Below are 26427 nucleotides of genomic sequence, written 5' to 3'. Positions count from 1 at the left end.
TTAACTGCATGGAATGTAGGTACAAGAAGGCTATACTATCATATCTTTGCAATCAATACTAATTTAACCTAAGACTACTTTTTTCATGTTTTGCATGCAGTTTTGTATGTACTTGAATCTCGTACTTTTATATCCATCTAGGACTCTAGAGTATCTGTTAATTTTATACATTCTGATGTCACTGTTTATGATTTATAGTTAAACAATTAGCTGGAAACTATTCAAATCATGGAAAATATTATTGCAAAACTGGGTGTCTTGTATATATTGCAGATTCTTCAATATATAGCTGCTAACCATATACAAATCTCAAATACGCTCAGCAATTGAATTTGGGAGCCACCTCTAGGCTGGAGCCCCACAATACTTGATAAACCTAAGAGGGTAGTCCGTCTGATTGACAATCCATTTTTCATACACCCGGATCATTGCCATTGATGTTTTTTCTATAGAATAACTATTTTTCACTGTATATGTGTTTGCCCATGTACCATGCTTTTGATTTTAACATAATGCAATAAACGCTACTGCACTGCACCTTATGAAACTGAAAAATTACAAAATATATTAATCATAAAAAATAAATATTAAAATAATGAAGTCTCCAGATAAAATGGAGTAATGATGTGATTCGAAACACCGTGTCATACATTGGTCCTTTTAGTATGATGCGATCCCCGCACACGTAATGCCTTGCATTCCAATTCATTCAAGTTGTGCCGATTAGTAAAAAGGATCTACTTTATAACAGGTATGCCGAGAAGCCTGTCGTGAACTATCGGAGGCTTTGAAAATGCCGCGCGATGAGGTGGTAAATTGCTGGAGGGCGTTTTGGAGGCGCTCGGGCTAGACTCACCTCAGGTTCTATGATTGTCATTCTTTCATTTCTTCAATACCGTCCCGACCTTTATGGAGGATGGACGTTCGTTTGGTCCTAAACCCGCGCTGCCTAGTTTTGTTAGTTTCTCGGGAATTTTCTTACTGAGATTCTGTTAAAGTCTCCCGCGTCCGTTGGTTCATTATTTTCTACAAAAAACTAGTAGTGATATCTCCGTTCCGGAGCTTTTTAATAGTGTGACTTTAAATTAATTAAACGCCGTGAGTTTTATGGATGACAGTAGTCGAGATCGTCACTCCGCCGGACAGTTTAAAAATAATTGTGATTTTAATCACATTGACAAAGTTTCTGGCGGTTTGTAATTGTGTAATACTTCACTGGACTATCGGGGAATGTGCCTTTAAAAACTTGGATTTTTAATTGTTTAAATCGTGTGTGAGACTATTGAACAAATACCTATGTGACAATTGCAAAATAATGAAAGTTTTAATATTAATAACAACTCTGACATACCTAAAATTGTTTTAAAACTGACATTGTTAGACTCATAAACTTACACTAAATAACGCAAATGTAAAAGTGTGTCAATATAAATGTACCCATATCTAAAAGAAATTGAAGAGGAGTGCGGTAAAATAGCGTAAAGAAATAACATTATAAATATTGCACCGAAACGTCCGGCATAATTTATGAAAATATCCCGCAGAGTTTTGAAAGCAATATTCAAAATACCCGCTGGAGTTTGTTGGCGAATATTTGAGTTGTGTTCCTTGTGATCGGCCATCGATTGAAAGAAGGGCTGTGCCGTATCCAAAAAAGATAACAAAAAGCCAAGAGTTTGGTAAATTTGCGGGTGATACCGGTTGGCAGAACTCGCCGCGGGGAGGAGCATTAAAGGCGATGCTTGAAGAAAATATCATAGATTGGATCCGATACCGAGCTCACTCCACCAATATTATAACATACGCTGCCCGCGATATCAAGGCTGATTGAACAGCCACTTACCACTGCTTTAAGCTGTCTTTTTACTGGAATATTCGACATTCTACGTCCGACATTGCAGCTAAAATCACCTCAAACATTTTAACTGTATTTCGTAATACTTAACGCGAGTACCTACAATATTATATATTATCTGATGATATCAAGACGTATCGCAATATCAATTAACATTCCTAAAACATACAAGTTAACTAATTTAAGTGAGCTTATTGCTGCGATAAACCAAATAACTGATTAATTAAAGTTATAACTCTTGAACTTGACGTTAGTACACAGTCTGTGAGTAGTGTTGTGCCGCAGTAAACAGATTGTTTTATTTGTTGTGACTTCGGTCGTTAATTGTCGTGACTTGGGACATTCAACGGGCAACGGAACGGTGACATTTCAGTAGCTATTTGTCATTGTAAAACCACCTTGTAAACTTACAACTACCGATGTGTTCGTTTACCGGATCGCCGGACCACCGCTTGGACTGAACTTGAGGTAAGCTTTATCAAGTGATATTATATAATGTGACATTAAAAATTATGAATTTATTATGGGTAGACGTCGCAAACGCCGGCGTTATAATGGGTGGGATTACAATAGCATTTCATGAAATTATTTTGATGTATGTACATATCGACAATAACGAGTTTTAGAATAAATATAATTTTGTCTATATGTAGTTGAATCTCGCTGAAATTAAATATGTTCAGAGCGGAAGAGACTCTCAGTATCTCCCTAGTAAAAGACCACCGATTAGAATTAAAAGTTTGCTTGAAATGGCTTTAGTCGTGTTTCGTGTCCATATCTTACTAGCCAGGTACAACCTCATTTTCTTTCAATTTTCAATACTTTCAGCCTCGCAATATACTCTGACTGGGACTGCCATAGTCTCACTGACTTTTGGAAGCATTGGGACTATTGTGCAGTGTTCACATTAAAATTGTCCTTAAAAGATTAAGCGAGATTATGAAATACCACTTGTCAAGCCATTGCCATGCACCTAATTATTGCATTCGTTTACGGTCTGTTGATGTATTCATCTGTTGATGCATTCACCTGTTCATCAAAAACAATTTTGTTTCAGATTTTTTGTTGTTGTTATAGTTTTTTTAATGTCTTCTGCAATGCAAACTCAACCCAATCCAGCTCAGTTTCTCTTGTTTCTAAATTTTTATTATTTACGAATTCGAACTTCCGACACGTTTTCCCTCAAAATGTAGGTAGTATTTCTCACAATAAATCTTGACGATTGAAGATTGTTCACTATCGAAGATACTCTGTTATGAAATACTGTTGTTTTATTAAAAATCTGGTAAAATTATTCGTATTCCTGTTAAAAAAGGGACTGCATGCATATAACGAATGATTTAAAAGAGATTCTGACAAAGTATCAGTCAAAAGCGAATGTTTTATGAAGACGGCGTATACATTGACATGCTATTGATATTGTCGCACTCTGTCATGGTATCTGTTAGGAAAAGAACACGTGATTTCGATATATTTTGAATGAAATAATAATATTTTTCAACGGGATCTTTTTTCTCCGTTTATGATCAAGACATACAGTTTTCCTTTACCTCTTCAATAATTATTGATTGTATGATTAATTATTACTTAATACCTTTAGCTTTCTTCTACAAGTCCATATTGCAAAGCCTCAAAATTTGACTTATATCCCTGACGATATTATATGGCGTACATTGAATTTCACCTACGTAAGGACAGAAAAATGGTAAACAGTTCATCTATCAAATACAGCAGATTGCACAGTCAAAATTACAAAGATCATCGCAATTTTGAAATTAAACATTGATATCTTTTAGGTACCTACTACAAGATTTCCTACCCAGAGTAGAAGATACTTTACGTATCGTCCTGACCAGACCACCATTCATAATCGTAACCTTGCTTGAAATGACTTTAACCATATTTAGTTTCAATATCTGAATAGCCAGATACTTCCTTACCTTCCTTTTCGCTATCTTTTTCCGCTCACCACTCCCTTTCGTCTCAACATACTCCAATTGGGGATACCATAATACCAGTGAATCCAGGCAGTTGAAATTCTTGTTATGTGTTTATACGCCATGGATCGTATTAGTACTTGTGTTTTCAATTCATTCCTTCTAACTTTTATATCTGAGCTAATCATGTTAGCAATTTCAGCAGACCACGTAAAAATAACTTTGTCTTTCACTCTCTTTAAACCTATAAAAATAATCGTTTCTTTGCATTTCGTTTGCTCCTTTTACATTTTTGTTATATATTATGAATTTGCGTAAATGGAATTAAATATATAATTATACAAACATGGACACCGTATCAACTATAACTCATTTACAAATCTTTCTCATAGGTTCGTAGTATCCTTGAATACGCATCACAAGTGTGGAACCCAGGTTATGTAATACATAAAAATAGAATTGAAAGTGTTCAAAATAGATTTTTAAGGTACCTTAATTTCCGCTCTTTTCGATCTCATATTAGTAATGAAGACTCTGCAAAGTTTTTCAATATATAGACGTTAACTTTCCGAAGAAATATAGCAGATTCGGTAATGTTATTTAAAATTACACACAATTTAATCGATAGTCCTGATCTTCTTCAACGCCTATTATTCCATGTTCCCAATGGCAACAGCAGACAGTCGTTTACTTTTAATCTCCCTCATTGTAAGACCAATTCCAAACACAACTCATTTATCTACAGATCCACACATTCTTTTAACTTAAATTATTACCATATTGACATTTTTAACTCGACTTTACGCGACATAAAACAAAAACTCAATAATCAACAAAACACTGACTAGAAGTTCAATTCCTATATATTCCCGTCCTTTGCCTCTTAATCCTTATCCTATATCCCCCTCCTCCCCACCACCATCCTTTGTTTTAATATTTTCTAACTAAACAAGAAATTAATTTAAGACAACATCTCTATGACATTGTACACCTTACCATTAACTATTCATCAGTGGAAAGTTAATAATTGGCATAATTAATTATATTATTATTGTATTATTGTATAATTAAAGATTTGCTGTCAACTTTTCCTAAGATGTATAAATAAAAAATAAAAAATTTACTCAACGATTAGGTTATGAATGTAATTTGACTGATCACTAACAGTCAAAATCACTAACAGGCCTAACGGGTCTGTTAGAACCATAAACCAGATTTAAATAACCATCTCTTTCCCAACCTTCCTCTTCATCGTCATCTCCCCCCCGCACTCCGTTTTACTATACAACATACCCCAAATAGGGATCTTATAGTCCAAGTAGCTCAGAGCAAAAACATGAATTAAAAAAATGTTATTTGTAGGTTAACAAGACAATCATCGTATACAAATAGCGATACAAACCATTAACCGATTATTTACTCAACTCAACTCAACTCAAGATTAGGTTGTGATTGTAATATGACTGATTGTCCTAATCTAACCACTAACTGATCTGGTAGTAGTTGGCCTAATGGGGCCTATTAGAACCATAAATAATATATAAATTATAGACTCAGGCTAATTCGGAGGCGTGTTTAGGTTTACGGTCCTGTCAGATTACCTACTAACAGGTATCTGATGACTTAATCACGGGTTACTCGCTAAGTAAGGTACCCGCTACTAAGTGGTGACATGATTACGTTGGATGGTTCTGTAAAGAATCGGTATCTATTTAGTTTTTTGACGGGTTTCCTGCTTTCCCGATCGTCGGTGTCTAATTGTTGGAACTTTACAACTTTACCGAAAAACTTGTTAAAAACTTGCGTCTATTTAATTTAGATGTAGGAATTTCAAATTTCTTTAGGTATACATAGTGTTATTTTGGAATTAAGTTTTTTTTTATTATTTAAAAAATTGGCTAGTGATTTTTTAAAAATCTAACTTTTTTTACGGAAAAGCTTTGCAGAGATTATTTATAATTTTTTTGCCAGATCAAAATATATTAATCAATAATTATAAACCATCTAATAAAAACATTTATTCGCGCCTGTCCTAAGACATCAAATAATAATTACCGATTTTTAAATAATTGGAAGTGCTATATTTCGTCAGCCAAACTTTGTCTGAAAATCGCTCATTTTCATCGTGAACTACGCAGAGAAATCTTACTGCTATGAAATATTGTTGATTTATTACTCGTAGATATCTGGTCAATTTATTCGTTTTCCTGTTAAAAACGGGACTAGAGGCCTAGGACAAATGATTTGACATTTCATAACAAACTCTTATAAGGCACGAATATGTTATGAGGAAGTCGGAACACGTGTTCATAAAAATAATAATACTTTCGCATTTCGTCCATTATATTTATTCGGAAAAGCTGTCGTACCCTTAAATTAAATATACCATTCCTAAGAGAAAGTCCAGTTATATTCAATTTTCCAATTATGTCCTAAATCCTGTATCTAAATTTCGCTAATAAACAATTAGATAATGTTAATTAAGTGTTAATCTCAAGTGACCTACCAGGTAAGTATTGTACTGTACATTATCTCCATCAATAGTTAAGTAATAACATAGATCACTGTAGAAATGTATTATAAGTTTGTACAGCGCCCTTGAGGTGATTTTGAACAAAAACGGCGCTATACAAGTCATCCAATTATTATTATTATATTATTTATTATTATTATACAGAACTTAATTTGTCTATGATATATAATAAACTCTCTTCCGTTTTGTCAGCCTAGCCAAGCACGTTTTTTCATTCAGAACTTAATTAATGTCATATTATTAACACAAAGTGATGTTGCATCAACGTTCAAGTATGCATTTATTAACCTACTTGCTATTCGGGAGCTTGCTACGGGCTTCGGCCATGTGGATGAAATTATTGATCAAATATTTTGTATTTATTTACATGTAAGTATTTATAGGGTTTTCCAATAAGAGGTGTTATTTTGAATAGCCCGCTATTTCGGTAGATGTTACTTTTGAAGCTGTCATTTTTTGACATTTGACAAGTAGAAACTATGCCATTAGTAAAAATGGAACGATACACGCTTCAACAACGCGTTGAAATTATTAAAATTCTCTTGAGTGATGAGGCCCATTTCCACCTCGGTGGCTTCGTCAACAAGCAAAATTGTCGCATCTGGGGCTCGGAAAACCCAAGAGTTATTGTTGAAAAGCCTCTCTATCCTCAACGTGAGACTGTTTGGTGCGCTTTATGATCCGGCGGAGTCATTGGACCTTACTTTTTCGAAAATGAGGCTGGAGCAACAGTTACGGTGAATGGATTGCGCTATCAAGAGATGATTAATAATTTTTCATGGCCGAAATTGGATGGTATTGATCTGGACAACGTTTGCTTTCAACAAAACGGCGCTACGTGCCACACAAGCAACGAAACCATTGATCTTTTACGATTGAATATCAAAATAACACCTCTTATTGAAAACCCTGTATTTTATTGCATATAACTTGGTGTTTTTTTTCTATTTTATGATCTCAACGAAGAAAAAATATAATTTTTCGAGAACGTTTTCTTCTGTTGTAAATACTCGTACTTACGGTTTAACTGGTGACTTCAACTTTCATAGAACAACACAATTTACTCCCCAAGAGTTAGATAGAAGTGTAACATCATCATCTTCCGCTTTCTTTACAGTATATCCACCAATTACGATGGAATCACGAATAGTGTTCGCTGAGGAACTGAACGCGAATCGTAGACCGTTTTTCATATAATCTGAAACCCCTTCCACTTTATGGACTCCGGGATTGTGTATCTACTTGTTATGTATTCACTTCCAAATGATGAAAAAGTTATATATTATGATTAATAAATTAAAATTTAAGAATCTGTCACAGAACATGAAAAATCATGGGATATTATAATTCCATTTTTTTTAAATATTATGGTGGATTCCCACTTTATCGAAAATTTGTTCCAATTTTGAAAATGACCCTTAAATTCAAAACAAATTTGTTACAAATATATATTTGTCCCAACTGCCGGTACACTGATGGTAGTGGGGAGGGGAAGGAGATGGGGAAGAGGAAGGTGAGAAGTACCTGGCTAATCAGATTTGGTTACCAAACAAGGCAAAGCCATTTCAAGCAATGTTTCAATTCTGAACTGTGATCTTACACCAGGGCGATGCTTGAACTATCTTCCAATCTGGAACATGCCGCAAATATTATTATTTTAAATGAGTAAATGGTGAAATAACATATATTAATCAAATGTAATTGACTTGCGTTCGCCGGGATTTGAACCCGTGTCCTCCAGCTTGCTAGTCGAGAGGCCATCATGTCAATGTTGGATTGTTTGTGTTGGTGCATTTGATACACAAAGAATCTTTCTTCTATGTTTAATGATAGTATTTAAATTTGAATACGTTAAAAAACAGCTAATTTATTTGAAATTGAATGTCAAGCGGGAATATTTGATGATATTGTTTTGTCTGCACTCGAGAGGTTAAAACTAGCTTAACTATACCAACGAACCGTTGCATAAAAACTGATTGAAGAATTAAAAAAAATGATTTTGAAAATGCTATAAGACTGAAAGCTGTAGAAATGAGATCACTGTGGCGTATGTGGGGTAAAATCATATATGACCGTTTGAGAAATATAGAGTATATTATAGTAAGCGTAATGAGTAAGATTAAGAAAGTATATTACTTGAGTCCGGCCGTGTCAAGAGTCAGAATAATAGAAGTGTATTTATGAGACGATGTATGAATGTGAATGAGGCAAGGAGTGTGTGCCAAGATTGTTTGGCGATTCGACCCCTATTTCTACCCTTTCAGGCAAACGGCGTGATAGTTAGTGAATTACATTAAGGCGATGCACTACGTCGTGTAATGTTTTGAATCGAGCAGCTATCAATAACAACCCTTACGTAGATGGCGATAAGGCTTAAATTCCCCCTTAACACCATCCACCTGTTTTGATTTATGCAAGAAAAAAACATGGCCAAAAAGTGCCTTTTATTTTATTTTGTGGATGTGTAAGCACAAATATTTGAATGTTTTTCGATTATTTTATAAATAACTCAATTCGCCACATTATGCAATAAAACCATAACCGAAAATGGGTACGTAAGTCGGAGATTTTGAACTTTAAAGCATTTTTCATAGGCCTAATACATTATTTTTTTCTGGGCTTATAAAAAGATTTATCTAAAAAATACTCGATTCATTTAAAGGCAAGGATGTGTTCTGCTCGCAGTATTTAATGAAAGCATCTGAAACATTTCTAAGCGACCAAATTTTCAAACCAAAAACACATGATTTTGAATTACTACGTAGTGCATCGCCTTAAACAATACTTATATCCTTTTGGAATAATTAACGAAAATATTGATAGATTGAGTAAAACTTTCGTAACGATCCTGCAGTACTTACATTTCTACAATCTATGAATCTGCAAGTCACCTCCCATCATCCCAGAATCTCTGTATCTTTCTTCTGGCCAGACCAAAAACACTATTTAGTGAATGAAGCAGTTTTTTCACGATGAATGGGTTTTACTATTTCGTGACTGCTTCCGTGTATTTCAATGCTATTTCTAAACTAAATAACACGCTTTTTGGACAGAATTAATTAACTTTATTTAAGTTTTAATCACGCTCTGTCCATGCCAGGGTAAGCGGAAATATTATAATTATTAAATAACGTAATAATCATGGACCTAAAACCCTGGACAGAGCATTAGTGCGATATTGTATAAATGGCATTGAAGCCTAATAACCCTAATCTAGGGTGAGGGGAAATTGCCTGGCAGCCATCTTGTATGACTACTTTTGTATAAATGACATTGAAGCCTAATAACCCTAATCTAGGGTGAGGGGAAATTGCCTGGCAGCCATCTTGTATGACTACTTTTGTATAAATGACATTGAAGCCTAATAACCCTAATCTAGGGTGAGAGGAAATTGCCTGGCAGCCATCTTGTATGACTACTTTTGAACTGATTTGTACTCAAAGCGGTGCCTAATCGGTAATGAACTATTATTATTTGATTTTTGTTTTGTTAATGCAGTTGTAACGGCTTCTGTTTTGTTTTTGATTTTTGACGAGACAAGAAATGGATATGTCATTAAATGTTTTTGGTATTTTTCATACATCTTCCGCCTCACTCCGCGACTTAAAATTGTTCTCGAATAGCTCCGTCCAGGGTTTTTTAGTCCGTGGTTATAATGTAAAAGGTATCTCAGGGTAGAGCGCAGTGATGATTACATGATTCTCTGAAGGGCAATACTGGGATATTACCATGAATTAATAAATTGTGAAATGACACAACTCGCCGAGATTTGAATCCGCTACCTCCAGTTTGCTAATCGAGAGCCTTACCACTCGACCACGAAGGCCGTCGAAATCGTCCCATTAAGGGCGATCTTGACTGTGTGTTGTTAATTTTAGTATTATAGATTACATATATCATCGTTCTTAAAGTTAGTTTTTTACTCACAAACTTATGTTTTTTAAAGAAAATTACTTACAGTTATACAACAGGGTGGTCAGAGAAGTTATAACTGAGCAAATACTGAGAAATATAAAATAATATCGTATAATCGATAATACTACGTTATATGATAATAATAATACGTTAAACAACTAGTTTCTTCAGTGAAAATATATTACATTTCACGAACAGTACAAATTAAAAGTGAGTAAAGAGTAGAGAGTAAGTTTTTTTTTAAACTGATGTGCCTTACCAAATTAATACTAACTGATGTGCCTTACCAAGTTAATACTAACTGATGTGCCTTACCATGTTAATATTAACTGATGTGCTTTACTAGGTTAATACTTACTGATGTGTCTTACCAAGTTAATACTAACTGATGTGCCTCACCATTTTAATATTAACTGATGTGCCTTACCTTGTTAATATTAACTGATGTGCTTTACTAACTTAATACTAACTGATGTGACTTACCAAGTTAATACTAACTGATGTGCCTTACCAAGTTAATACGAACTGATGTGTCTTACCAAGTTAACACTAACTGATGTGCCTTACCAAGTTAATAGTAACTGATGTGCCTTACCAAGTTAATACTAACTTATGTGCCTTACCATGTTAATATTAACTGATGTGCTTTACTAAGTTAATACTAACAAGAAATTATTAGATGGTAATTACAGTATTTTGTGTAATATGGCATGGAGTAATTATAATTTATTAAAATTAATCTATACGTAGTAAAAATGATTAACGATGGGAGTGAAGAGTGGCAACGTTGCACATCTCTGTCTGATCTTTATCTATGGCAAACCAGTATTGAGGCGGAATTTTGAGTTAAATTTATTATACACTGTCAAAACTTTATCAATACATATACAGTGTGTCCGGGGGTAAAGTGCGCTAACTTCGGGAGCTGATTTTACATGATGGTAGAGCGTTAACTTGAACACTTTTCTCCCGGGTACCCTGTATAACATATAATTTCTTATAAAACTATTTATTTACAAGTACAACATAATCTGGAACGCTGAGATGTTTGGACAACTATACGGTGAAATAATTATACGAGCACGAATTTCACATCGTTTCCGACGTCATTACATCAGCAGAATTGTAACTGTCATCCTAGTACACATTATAAATATAGAAAAAAGGGAACAGAGTGCGTTGGTCCCTTAATATTACTTGCGCATATAATTTTGTATGAGAAATAAAAGGATACGTACACAAAAGAAGGACCAATAACGATTATAACTTAATATATCAACCGGTGATTAGGACCATATAAACGCCCGGGACCCTTCGGTGGCTTCAGGGCAAGAGCAAAGGTTAAACGCATCGGATGTGGAGGGCGAAAGTAGTCGTGATCGCCTAAGGTGTGTAATCGTGTGCATGATGATGTATAGAAGGGATCCGAAACTTTCGGCATGCGAACAATGTGTATTTTTACCATTATTTTTTTAAAACAAATATATGGTGTAAATATTTATATATTTAGATCAATGGGTATGATAAATCCAGTGAAGAAAAATAGGAAACATTAATTTTACGTAAATTTCATTAATTAGTTTAACGAGCTGAATTGTAAATATCTCGTTTAAAATCTTTTAAAAGTTCATATGTAGACAAATGTACAACAAATTCCACTGCTTCTTGTCTTTGTTAGTGTCTGAATTATTTCATATTTAAATCTTCATGACTGATTCGCTTTTCGAAGGTTTTTTTCCTCAAATTTCAGCTTTATAAAAATTATACTAGATTAAGAAGTATTTCAAGAAAATCTTGAGGTGGTGAAATACTCCTTAATCTAGTATCATGTAGTAAGTCCGTGCTTACTATTCGGCATTCGAATATCGAGAGCATTCGTTTAATTATTCATTAATCAAATTTCTGTATTATAAAAATGATACTAGATTAACTAGTTTAACGAGCTGAATTGTAATTATCTCGTTTAAAATCTTTTAAAAGTTCATATGTAGACAAATGAACAACAAATTTCACTGCTTCTTGTCTTTGTTAGTGGCTGAATTATTTCATATTTAAATCTTCATGACTGATTAGCTTTTCGAAGGTTTTATGCTTCAAATTTCTGCTTTATAAAAATCATACTAGATTAAGGAGTATCATCTAGAAAGTCCGTGCTTACTATTCGGTACTCGAATATCGAGAGCATTTGTTTAATTATTTATTAAGATACATTACCCTATTATAAGCTATCAAGATAATGGTGAAATACCCCCATAATACAGTTATTTATTGGATGTCAGTTAGCTGTGTAAAACACAGATGGCACTTGTAGTATTATTTCAGAGCTACAGAGAACTACAGAATCATGAAAAATACCACTGTAACCAAGGTCAAGTTCAGAGCATGATTCCTACCCTCGTATAATATAGAACGTTCACGTTCATTATAATTTACTTTAATAAGAGACTACAATGTTTTGTATGTTTTTCGAGATTCATTAAAAGATCCATGCAAGATTTCGGGATTTTCGATTTCGATTTCCTTCAAAGTGTCTGCCCAGAATCAATCTACTTGATAAACCTTACTATTCCAGGGTTTTTTGTGTTTAGAAACATAAAACAAGGTTTATTAGCACTTTTTTTTTAATATTCTGCCAGAAGTTAAGAGTATTTTTGCCTTGCAACAAAATCCAAATAAATGGAATATTTCTGAACGTATCCGAAAAACTGTTTTAGGTAGGTAATGAAACATACTTTCAAATTTTATTGTTAAAAATGACCAAAAAAAATTGAGATATTTAAACAAGAATTAAAATAATTGAAAACGCGAAAAAAATAAAAAACACATTTCATTAGAAAAATGATATTAAAAACGTTATTGTCACCTGTCTTTTTTACACGAATTTTATATTTTTTTCTCAAATTGCGGTCGAAAACAATGATATCGTACAGTTTTATTTCGAGTTAGTTTTTCATTTGGTAACTTCTAGATTTGAATATAAAGCGTGGTTTTTTCTCTTTCTAACATTTAGATAATATTTCTCATCATCACAGTAAGGGAGCCAGCGATATCTATGAAACCTACATGAGATGTTTCCAAAAGCGAACAAATTAGTCTGAACGGTTGAACGTTTCTAAAAAGGTTCGCATGTCTCAGGTTGGTCACCACTGTTCTCAGGTTGGTAGTGGCTACGTAGTGTAGCCAATTCAATTAATTTTCAAAACAGACTCACCGGGCATTTAATTATGGAGAATGAGAGTCTCCGTGGTGAAGCGGTCTAGTGACCTTAGGGTCCAGAATTCGAACCCCGAACCTGCATTATTAAATATTTTGCAATATTTTTTCTTGTTATAAAAACATGTTATTACTATGTTTGAATACAGACAAACATTCAATAATATGATAATAATATGAATAATAATAATAATAATAATAATATGTCAATAATATGACAATATTTGATTTCCTCCTACTGCCCTTATAATATTATACGCGTAAATAGCAAATAAATTTTTAATTTAGCAAATATGAATTAAAACTATTGAATAGTTACATGACGAAATTACACGGAGAAAAATGAGTATCGCTAATATATTCAGAATCTCTTCAAATTATTGATAATCCGGTTAATAACGGGATTGGAGGCCTCTAACCATAATGTATTATTAGGAAAAAAAAGTTTATTAGGAAACCTGATTCATTCGTTAAAGGTTTGAAATCCTGCTTTTAACCGGATTACCAAAAATTCGAAGACATTCTTAATAAATTACAAATAATTTTTCTCCGTTTACACACGCGCCTATTTCACATACTAAAACTACACTGACAAAATTACACAGGAACGAAATTACTCATGGTGATTATCTACTGAATTATAAGTGTAAAAAAAGCCTAACCAAACCTAATTTTTATTATGTTTTTCACTTTTTATTTATTTGGCGTGGATTTTAACACTCTAAATTTGATCCAATTAAAAAAACCGTTTTTTTAAATGCTTAATTCCAGTAGGTGTAATAATTCTCTCCACGTGTTATGTACGTTAAAATCACTCCTGTGTAATATCTTGCCGACGCCTAATTTAATTATTTTTTTAATGTCATCTTTGGTGATGTTGTGTGGAGTGTCTTTTAAGACAAATAAGGGAAAGGAAGTTACGGGAAGGTGACAGGTATGATGGTTGAGTAGGAATCTGGGGTCAGTGTGTCCAGGAGTGATTGACGTACGAATCCATTTCTTCCACTGCGATGCAGGCCGATGGGTAGATAGAGCCCTGGTGGAGAGGTCAAAGAGTCTCCCTTAACCAGTAGGTGGGTGGACGCAGCCGCCACCAATGCATAGACGGACCTCACCCCATGAACCCGGTCACTCCTGCTAAGTCACCAAACGTAGCGATGAACTTGAGGTGACCTATGGCATAGCAGAGGTGTTGGTTGGCCAATAAATGGTTCTCGGGGCGGGGGTACCCATATCCGCCTCCCAAATTGCGAATGTTATGAAATTATTGAATGGGCGGTAGAGCTGTTTTCTGATTGTGATCTGACTTGTGAATTATAACTTCGATTGAATCATAGAATGCGCAATACTTTACAAGAATTTGATATGCTGATGTGGAGAGCCATCAATATTTTAGAATCTTCTACCACTAGGACAGGTAATTTTTTTTTTTTTTAAATAATTTTAATGTTCCGCCTAACTAACTATACGGTGTAAATATGGGGAAACCATATCGGCAACCAGTTTCGCAGTGTTGTTAGGGAGGTTAACGTAAGGCCACTCGATAGGGTTTTATTAATGCGGGTCTTGGAGAGGTCTTCATTATATGACGGAAGAAAATTGATGCTGATAGCTCTTTCTGCATGCGAGCCGACTTACACAAAACAAATCGGAGAAACGACCCGTTCACATGAAGCCTAAATCAATATAAATACTATCAGCTGTAATAATACACGTGGTTTAAATTTTACAAAACTGATAAACTGCATAATAACCATCTATGTATCGAAAATGTTGTTTATCAGTTGTTGTGTAAAATTTAAAACACGTTTGTTAGTGAGGGTCTTTTTATCTATGGGGACAGTAAAGTTGCTGTCTATACCTACTTTAAAAAAATGGGAATTTAAACACGTCACCGTATGAAGTGAGCCGTTGTCATACTTGACTTTAGTTGACCCTAGGAAAGAGTTGTACAGTCATATCATAGTGTTTTTTTAATATCACAATTGAGTGGATGTCCATCATGAATCTATTTCCTGTTTACGTAATGTTTACCAGTTATTGATTTATCATTGATTACATTGGATGTTTAAAATTAAATACAATATCTCATCCATTTGATTTTTGAATTACATAATTTTACAGGCGTATGTTTGTAATTGAGCATTTTCACAAACTTTGAATACCGTTGTAAAACAATGTGTGATAGATTAACGTTTAATAATCGTACTCTGAAATTTGTACTGAAAATGTTCAATGTTAATATTTCATTCATAATTATTGATTTTTAAAAACGATCAAAACCGCACATTCCAAAACGGTTCCAACTGGTTACAACGTTATATACGTATGAAGTTAGTAAGAACAAGTTCAACGCCACCGATTTCACGAATAAAAATAAAATGGCACTTTGTAAATCGTTATAGAAATTTTATTTACCAACATAAAAATAAAATAAAAATACCTTCACTATCGTAATATTTTTCTTAATTTTTTAGAATAAAAAATGTGGTAATACCCTCATAGTTTTTATTTACATAGTGCTTTGTAGTTGTGTCCAAATTAATATAATTCATCCCAAGAAATGGCCCACCTTCCTTTCCCCCATCTCCTTTCCATACCACTATGGTTACGTAGGTTAGTTTTTTATCATCGCTTTTGATGATATATATCACTTTTTAAAGGCGTGGTGAATTGTCGTTGTGTTGACTTATCAAGGAAACGTATTGTGAAAATCTGAAAACAATAACTACACACCACTGAATATATCGGATTGATTGGTAACCGGCCAATTCAGGACAGTGGCAATTCAACACACCCTCGAAAAATGATATAGAGTCAGTCTTGAAAAGTGATGAAAGATAAATATTTTAAGTAGGTTAGGTATGGGATAGACAATGTATATCACTTTTAACGACTTTATGTCACTTTTCAAAAGTGTGTTGAATTGCTACTGTTGTGATTTGCCGTGGAACCAATTAATTCTGGAGGTGGTACCGGCTCCGAGCAGTCGCAGTATAGTGTCATATAGAAAAAGAATATTGAAAATTTATTACAATCTTTGTAGAAAAGACCATCAGTTCTTTTCTTATCTCTCGTTTGCACGGAAGTATGTAGGTGATATTTTTTTCAATCTTTTGTTCATTTACAAAGAGCCCAACTATCCGAATATGAAACACAAAGTTTTAGCACAGTAACCTAGAAATTTGGCCATATGAAAAAGTGCATCGAATTCAGTGAATTCGTTGAACAATATGTGAGAGATTGTGCTTGATGTTTCCGTTATCTGTTCATGGTTTTATTTTTTCGGTTCTTTTGAAATTAATTAAGGTTGTTTATTTACAGTACCCTATTTATAAATTTCGCTAATCAGTAGCACCATTTCTCTTGTCATGTCATGCTGTGTTAGAACATCAGTTCTGCCATATGGTATCTTGGAAAAAGTTGTAGCGACAACTACAGCTGAAGTTTTCATGCAAATAAAAGCCATAGCATTCTAAGAGGAATGGGATATCAGTAGAGTTCTGCTCTATATTGAAACTAAGGAGGGTTATTTCACAGAATTTGAACAATTCATCAAATTTCAAAGTTTAATTTCAAGTTCTGTGAAGATTCTAATCAAGTACTTTTATTATTTCAATTTTCTGAAACTGGCCATTAATAATAACAAAACTTGAGTAGAACATTGACAGAACTTTAAAATCAACATTGAAAATTGATGAATTGTTAAAATTCTTTGAAACAACCCATCCAGCCCAACAAGTATTGCAAGATTTGCGGAACGTCTATTGTCACTCAACGACATAACCATCACTTGGTTAACCATTCTCTAAAAAGTAGTGGCATTGATAATTTTAAATCAGTAATTTAATTTTTATTTTATTAATCTATGGAGGTTGTGCATCAATATATTATGGAAAAGATTACAAATTTAAGGTACACGTAAGTATAAAAAGGTCACGAGGCAGTTTTACTGTGACGCGCTTCAAAAGATAGTCGTTGAACTGTCTGTAAGTGACATTGAAATTGTCGATGGTCAATGCAGAATCATCAAGCAGTTAAGTTGATTGACACGTTATGATAAGCAGATGTCATAGCTTTCGTAGCATAAAACATGTCCATGAATATATTTTTTAGGAACATAAGTTAACCACTTTCAACATATGTGGATTTACTATAGTTCACGTTCGAAGTATATTGAATAAGTTAGTTCCCCTAGACACTAGAATGGTAGATACACGGAGATAAATGAGTATCACTAATTTATTTAGAATCTCTTCAAATTATTGGTTATCTGGTTGAAAATGGGATTGCAGGCTGTTTCCTGACAAACTTTTAATAAATTCCTATTTTATCGGAACACCTGTTCATACGCCTTTATTATGAATACGTTTTCCGTCATCGTGATACTATATTTAACTAAAACTTTATCAGGAAACCTATTAATTCATTCGATAAGGCCCTGTAATACTGTTTTTAACAGGATTACCTATTTTAACAGGGAAATCTATCAATTCATTCGTTAAGGGCCTGTAATACTGTTTTTAACAGGATTACTTATTTTAACAGGGAAACCTATCAATTCATTCGTTAAGGGCCTGTAATACTGTTTTTAACAGGATTACTTATTTTAACAGGGAAACCTATCAATTCATTCGTTAAGGGCCTGTAATACTGTTTTTAACAGGATTACTTATTTTAACAGGGAAACCTATCAATTCATTCGTTAAGGGCCTGTAATACTGTTTTTAACAGGATTACTTATTTTAACAGGGAAACCTATCAATTCATTCGTCAAGGGCCTGTAATACTGTTTTTAACAGGATTACTTATTTTAACAGGGAAACCTATCAATTCATTCGTTAAGGGCCTGTAATACTGATTTTAACCGGTAATTACCAATAATTTGAAGAGATTCTTAATTAATTAGCAATACATGTGTACAATTTATTCATTTTTCTCCGTGTAGGCTCTAGGGGAAAACGGGGCAAATAATTAGTTAATAAAATAACTGAAGAATATGTATGAGACGGTGTATGAATGTGAATGAAACAATTTGAGTGCATGTCCAAACAGCGTTGTGTGGCTGTTTATCCTCTCTGCCTATCCCTGCGGAGAAACGGCGAGATAGTTAGTTAGTTAGATATTATTGAATACTCAACCACGGTGAGAAGATCTTTCCAAATGCCTAATTTGAGGGTTCGGTGTGTAACACTTACGCTATTATTTATGTAATGGGCGGGTGTAGCGCTATAACTATCGGTCTCACCCTTGTAATTTTAATGATATAGACTCAAACTATTAGGATTGCGCCGGCCAAATTGATGTATTAGATTCGAACCGTAAAGTCCGTCCGGACTAACAATGCGATCCTCAAAACCAGCCATAACTAACTTACTGATATGAAATACTGTTAATTTATTAAAAATTTTGTTAAATTATTCACTTTGCTGTTAAAAACTGGACTGCAGGCATCTATCGAATGAATTGATAGTTCCTAATAAAGTATCAGTTAAAAGCGAATGTTTTATGAGGACGGCGGAACACATGTTCTGACAAATATTGATATTGATATTGACGTACTGATATTGTCACATCCAGTCATGACATGTATAAGGAAAAAAACACGTGTTTTCGATGTTACTAATAATGTATCAGGAAATTAGCATCCTAACACTTTTTTAACACGGACATTTTTCTCCGTGTAGCTGTCCTAATAGTATGATTTATTAAATTGAAATAAATGTTTTATTTCAATCAAGACTCCCTCTGATGACTTTCATTACCAAACGGTTAAGAGCCCAACCTCATTTAAGTTAAGTTAAGTTAATTTCTTATTGGTATTTGCTAAATTCTTTTGATTGCATAATTTCTTATCGGACAGAATTTGATCATTTTTACGATGTTAAAAATATATGACAGTTTGGTTGGTAGAAATCTGCCACAATAAATATTATGTTCAAATATTTGTGCAAAAGTAATGTAATAATGTTGATTAGCTGCTATTTTGTTATAAACGAAAAAAATTGGCCTTTGTTTTCACGGGAAGGTTTGCACAAGACGTTCAGCCAGACGATTAATTGTTCGCGCGCATGGTGCAGGACGGCGAGAAAAACGACTACGAAATTCAAGCTGCGTTAATACAACAGACCGGAAATTAGTCAAATAAGCAGTAACAATAATTCCACGTTATTCATGTGTGTATCGCTCCATTGATTGTTGTCAACTAATTCTCTATTTGTCTACAACATAAATATCAAAGCACAATGACATTTAACGCTATTTGCAAAAATTATGGCACATTCACAGTATGATGTTATTTTTGCCCACTTTGTATTACGAAGCGTTTAAAAAAAGGAATTACAAATATTTTTCCACTACAGTTGTCATTTTAATTGTTTCATTATAAGGTAATTAGGAAATAAAACATCCAAATCGATAGAAAAATGTAATTGTATACGATTGATAACGGTGATTTTTCACAAAAATGGCGTTATTCAAATCATACACATCTTATTATGGTTTTCATTTTTTTTATTGTTCGGAAACTATTGTAGAGGTAATTTTCATTTAATATTACATTGGAATTTCATTTCTAATCACTTAGGCATCAATTTGAATTAATATCTGTTATAAAAACTTAATAAATCGACGTGTATATAGTTCAAAATAATATGCCCATCACGCTGAGTATCAATTTTTATTGTTTATTAATTAAAAAATGTATAGTTACATAAGTAACTAGAAATACAGTTTTAACATTTGGTATAAATCACCTCACCAGGTTGAGCCAGTTCCGAGGTGGTGGACATTTAACGTTTTTATCTTAATTTATGAGGAAATTCGAAAAAAAATAAAAAAGAAATAAAATGATATAGTAAATGAAAGCATTTAAAAGAAATCAAATAAAAAAGAGAAATGAGACAAATAGATAATAAATGAAGGAATGTGAAAAAATTATATCGCGATCGACATTCTGCTCAGTGCACCGTTGACGGTGTGCCGTTATTTCAACGAGTTTTAAACTCCGCGAAATAATAATAACCGCTATTATTAAATTTGATCGTCCTCTTCCTCCGTACGGAGTTCGGGTTCGCCCCCCTCACCGGTGGGACGGGTTGCAGTGGTGGCTCCAGTGGTGCTGGTGGGAGGGAATGGGCGGGGCCTACATTCGTTAGCCTTCGCTGTCTGCTCGCTCTTATTCAATCCACACGCCGCGTGCCATTAGTTCGTTAGCCGGGTCTCATTAGCTAATGATTAGCATTAGCGGGGAGGTGTTGCGGACGAGAGATAACGTGGAGGTTCATTCATTAATCCAAGACTAATAATACTATTAAACTAAACGTACAAATATATAATGTAAGTTCTTTCAATTGTGTCATTGATAGCAGAGTTCATTACGGTCTAATCGGTTAACAGTTAAGGGAACCAACGCATTCTCGCCCAGTTAACAAACAAGTAACAAATGATAACTTCTTCAAGGCACACAACAAGGACTTTAAGGACCAGTCGATTCTCAGAATTTAAACAATTCATTAAAGATCTGTGAAAATTATATTAAAGTTCTGTTTTTATTGTAGTTATATGAAGCAACTGGTTCATATTTATATAATACCAGAGCTTGAATAGAACCTTCACAGAACTTGAAAATCAACTTTGAAATATAATGAATTGTTCAAAGTTTGAATAAAATCATATTAAAGGTTGGAATAATATTGTGGTATGAGTGGACAAATACGTCAGGTTTTCACAGATCATGAGTATCAGTGTTTTATTATACCGATTTGATAGAAAACTGATGACGACAACGTAGGTACACACCGGAAGAAAAAAAATTCTCGCATGGATTAGGTAAAGTTGCAACATAGTTCTTAGTCAATCTAAAGCCTACTTTATCATTGTGCGGTTTTTTGTGGTAGACTATTACGAGTTCATTAATACACCAATAAATAATGCAAGTTGATTTACAAGCGAAATTAAAATAAGCTCTTTAATTGGTATCCTGCGCTACCAGTCGATAACAGGGTTCACTATACCGTAGTTAGCAGGGATGTGTTGTCTATGTTGTGTGTTTATTTATAACTTTATGAGAGAAGCTGGTTGATAAGCGAAATTAATATAGCATACTGTCATTCAATTATTCAAATATCATCTACGACTTCGGTACTGAAGTATGCGTTTCCTAATCCTGGATGATTGTGACTTTATTTTAAATATGCCTACCCATATTATGTGAACGTGCCAACATTTTTTCACAGTGATTTACATCCCCAAATGTATCATCCATTTAAATTAACAATTTTTATTTTCCTTCTTTTCAGATCCTGCTGCCCCATTCGACACATTGGATGGAATCGAAAAGAATTTCTCAACACAAATTGAAAATTATCCCAAATATCATCATGGAAAACAACGGAAATTTCGAAGACGATCATCACACAACTGTCACAGTGATGTCAGACGAGGAACAGATATCGAAAATTCTGGGACAGAATGACAAAATGCACCTTTTTGCAGAAGCCTGCCATAGAGACATAATAAACACGGATTGGACTCCAAAAAATTACAATAACTTTGAAGAACCTCAATACAAAAACGTAGAATCCTTCAATGAATACTTCTCGTCCAGATTGAGATGCTGCGACGAAGAGTCGAGGATAGAAGACAGTCCTTACACGCAAAGGAAACTGGAGAAACAGAGCACCATTAGTGAATCCTGCCAGGACATCATCAGCCAGCAAAGTGATAGTACAAGACTTAGTAAAACATCTCTCATAACCTCTGGGTTTAGAAGATCAACCTCTTCCTACAGGCACTGGTGTTTGCTCAGTGTCTCCATAGCATTTGGCTTAGGAATTATCTTAGGAATAATAATCCCCCTCTTGTATTTGACCAAAGATGCTATCGTTCAAGACGAACATTTGTCGAAGGAAGTTGTAATCAATAAAACTTCAGGAAGTCGTGACTACATTTCCGGCTTTACAATAGACGACGTTAATGATGACGACAAAGAGAATCTAAATGCTTCCGAAAGAGTGTTCCTCCCTCCAACAGGAAAGTTAGAATATACTAGAAATAAAATCTTCTTCCCGACTATCCACAACTACAAAGCTCGAAGCAAAACTTATTTAGCCAAACCAAAAAATACTAAGCTCAACAAGCCAAAGATATTCTCGAGTGTGTCGTTCGTAGAGGATATGGTGAATGGAATCGAAGACTCAAAATACGAAAATATAAGCGACGATATCAATACTAAAAGCACGCTTTTGAAATATCTAGATATGGGACGAACTAACGAGACGGGAAACTTCTTTGTGGAATTTGGAAAGAAAATTCTCGAAAGCAATCTCGAGGCTAATTCCAAACCTCAAGAATCTAGCAATACCAGTAACGGTGACAATACACTATTACACAATAATATTTATTGGGGAGCGAAAGTGGAAAAGTCTTTGCCACATGGTTATGGACCAAGCAGCAATGACAACTGGGTGAATTATATAAAGACTACTTCAGCGATAAAAATGGAAACGGGGTGCGGTCGAATGCAGAATCGTCTGGTGACTTTTGAAGACGGGAGACAAGCCTGTGTGAGGTACAGACAGAACACTGACCAGATTCAAGGGGAGCTATTCAGTTTTTACTTAGCTCAAACATTACAACTTCCCAATCTCGCACCTTCCCTAGTGAGCATTGTGAATCTGACAGATCCTTTGTGGAAAAATATAGCCACCGATATAGGCTCGGCGCAGTGGAATTCTAACCGTCCCGTTGTCATGACTAAATACATACCAAACCTCGAATCAGCCCATATCCCTGCAGTTTTTAAACCTTCGGAGCGACATTTAAACAAGTTTGACGTGCTGAATATCGTGAAAAGAGGAAGCGATCAAAACGACATTTCGTCCAAGAAAAACGGCGATCTTTTGCTAAAAAAATTGACCGAACGTTTCTTCGTAGGTGACAAATTAAAAGAAGAACTGAGCGGTAATAGCATAGACGAAGAAAAACAACTGCTCGCCATAATAGTGGACGAGCTGCCCGAGAAGCAAAAAAGCCAAGTCATCGAGCAGGTGAAGGCTAAAATCGGCAACGATCTTTTAAACACATTTGTGGAGCTCGCTCAGTGGTCAGATCTGATTATTTTCGATTATCTAACTGCAAACTTGGATAGGATTGTGAATAATCTATACAATTTCCAGTGGAATGTTAATATAATGGACGCGCCAGCGCACAATTTGGCTAGAAAAGTTGACACGAATCTTTTACTCTTCCTCGACAATGAGTCTGGTCTTTTACATGGATACAGATTGCTAGGAAAGTACGAAGTTTACCACACGCTTCTTTTGGACAATCTGTGCGTGTTCAGGAAATCTACTGCTGACATCATAAGAAAGCTGCATAACTCTGGGAAAGTTGGGCATATCCTAAACACGATGTTTAAAGAAAACAACAATTCTGGAGTGTTGGATGTTCTTCCCCCTCTCCCCGAAAAAAGTGTCAAAATTCTGAACGAAAGGATAGCGCGGGTGGCTTCACAGATCAAAAGGTGCGAGGAACAGTTCGGACGATAGAACTGTACAATAAATAGGTTTGTTACTTTAAACTTAACGTGTTGTGTTGTAACTTAAAAAAACAGGCCTGCACTTAATAAAATATGCGAAAATTGAGATCAGTGAGTCACTTAACAATGTGGACATTTTAATGTTATTTAATTTCTAAATTATACATAGAAAAAGGTATATTAACTCAGGAAGCATTTTTCTCTGAATTTTTTCAGATAGGTTCAAATCTCACGTGATATATGAAGAACCTACTTACGTAAAGCCGAAACAATTAATCTTCTTAGATAACAACTGAATATTTACAGCTTCTGGACACAAATCTACATGAACTCATTAATAAAGATAAATATGGAAAGATTTTCTAATAATTTTATTCTAACATCACGAAGGTAATTACGTTAATATTTTCCATACGATAATTACAATATTAAGCTCCAAAAAACAAGCAATTTGTTACTAGGTATTAGTCATTAAACGCAATTGTTTGTAATGTTTTTAAAATGTATGTGATATGTAAAGAATTTTTGGATTGTATGATAGAAGGAAAAAATGTCGTATTAGTATTATTTGTACTTAGAACTCTGTACATACAAGTTGTAATTAATATGCGTAACATTATATAGGTATTAATTTAATGTAATCTGTACATATCTCAGTGTATAGATATAACTAGAATATATCCCATTTACTTTAAGGATTGTACCTATGTAAGGATACTGGAAAGGTAGACGAAGTGTGTTTATTCAAGTTTGTACATGATTTGTGCAATAAATACTTTAAAATGACCGATTTACTGACTTACGTTCTATATCACTATAGAAGGATTATGACAAAAAAATATATAATAGTAAAAATATTCACAAATTTACAAAAAAAACGATCTTGATAAAAAATTCTACAGTTATTTAATGGTTCGTTTCTCTTAGGACAGGCCCTGATTTTCAGCCATTGTGGACTGCACGTCATTGCTTGCTAGTTAATAATGAATTGTGTTGCCAGCTCACTACTCTACGAGCTGGTTTTACAGTAAAATTTAAATTTGGTTTTAGTTAAATTTATGCTTTGGTGTAGCCGTCAATTACCGACCTAACAGGCTATAGAAGGAGTAAGCGTAACATGGCATAACACCCCAAAACAAATAACAACAAAAAAAAGATTAATTTTAGTGTGGCAGAGCTGTAATTTCGAATATTTGCAATCTATGGCTTAGATCTTCGATTCAATGTTGATTTGTAAAAGTTTGACAAATAATTGTTTGCTAGTTTGGATGACCGTTTCAGAAAGAAAAAAATCGACCCATTACATAATTTTAATATAATCCATAATAACATCACTTATAATTTGATGAATTTTAGTGTCACGATCGATATTTATTTCTTCTAATCTCCCCTGGCTCACGGAATGTGTTGGTATTTGACAATAACGACAACGGCACCAATGAAAGAGACAAAACAATTTGTGTTATAAATGAGTGTGAAAAGTAACGCCGCTGTTAAACACTTAAGAAGTAAAACCGCCATTTTTTTGTTTCGTTTTAAAACCGTTGAAATGTCGCACGTGACGCAACTCGTTCTTCATCCGTGTCAGATTTACTTGGTTACTCCACGATTTTGCCGTCAACTATAGCTGATCTAATCGCTCATGTAACTAAATAAATGTATCTGCATTTCTCATGTACTTCAGTTCTGGAGATTATTTGACGAATTTTCAAATATTTGGCAAAAATCTAAAAAATGCAATATACAGATTCTTTTTGTAATCAGTATAAAAGAGTTTTTATTTTTTACAAAAAAAAATAATGAAATATACGTTTTATATTTAAAGTACATTAAATTTGTAATAATTGCAAAGAAACATATTTTAAAATAACGGTGAAATAAGATAAATAGCAGATATTTACAAAACAAAGTTGTTGAATTCAAGGAAATTTGCTGCATTTTTAACTAAAAATTGCGGTTGTTTTCAATTGCGTGCGCGTAATGCGAAACGCATAAAAGTCGACAAGAAATTGAAGGTGTATTTTTATTATCATTAAAAATACTAATTTTCTTGAAATTGTCGTATATTTAAACAAATATATGTGTCATTTCAAAATTTAGATTAAATAAGTTTATTATGTGAAGACACCTATTATAATAGTTGTAATACTTTTATTGTCATTTCAAAATTGTAACTTATTTATAAAATTGTATTTTATTTCAAGAATACACGCTATCTAAAAAAGAAGATTTTATGGTTATGAATTCGTCGGAATTAATTAAAAGTGACCCTCAAGTCAAAAGCTACCCTCCGTCATTTGCTGCCTTAAAACACAGAAAACTAGAAATGTTCCATTTAGCCCAATCGCCCAGCGTTCTGTCTCACTTAAACTCGCCTGAAATCGTAGATTAGTATAGAGAATGGAAACATAGGCCCAAATTGGGCAATCATTTA

At 34.0% G+C, this 26427-nt stretch overlaps 1 protein-coding gene across 1 annotated transcript; it reads left to right on the top strand.

The window, feature by feature from the left end:
• The first annotated feature begins 928 nt into the window (after positions 1 to 928).
• On the top strand, positions 929 to 25787 carry fj (four-jointed box kinase). Its single transcript, XM_089647720.1, has 2 exons — positions 929 to 2323; positions 21754 to 25787. The coding sequence occupies exon 2, from the start codon at positions 21781 to 21783 to the stop codon at positions 24001 to 24003; it is 2223 nt and encodes a 740-aa protein (XP_089503846.1). The 5' UTR covers positions 929 to 2323; positions 21754 to 21780; the 3' UTR covers positions 24004 to 25787.
• The last annotated feature ends 640 nt before the right edge of the window (positions 25788 to 26427 follow it).

Source organism: Hesperophylax consimilis, chromosome 27 (genome assembly GCF_061612785.1).
Source record: "Hesperophylax consimilis isolate HC1 chromosome 27, BYU_Hcon_1.0, whole genome shotgun sequence".
NCBI lineage: Eukaryota > Metazoa > Arthropoda > Insecta > Trichoptera > Limnephilidae > Hesperophylax > Hesperophylax consimilis.
The sequence above is the reverse complement of the archived record's forward strand: the minus strand, read 5'-3'. Positions and strand labels throughout refer to the sequence as shown.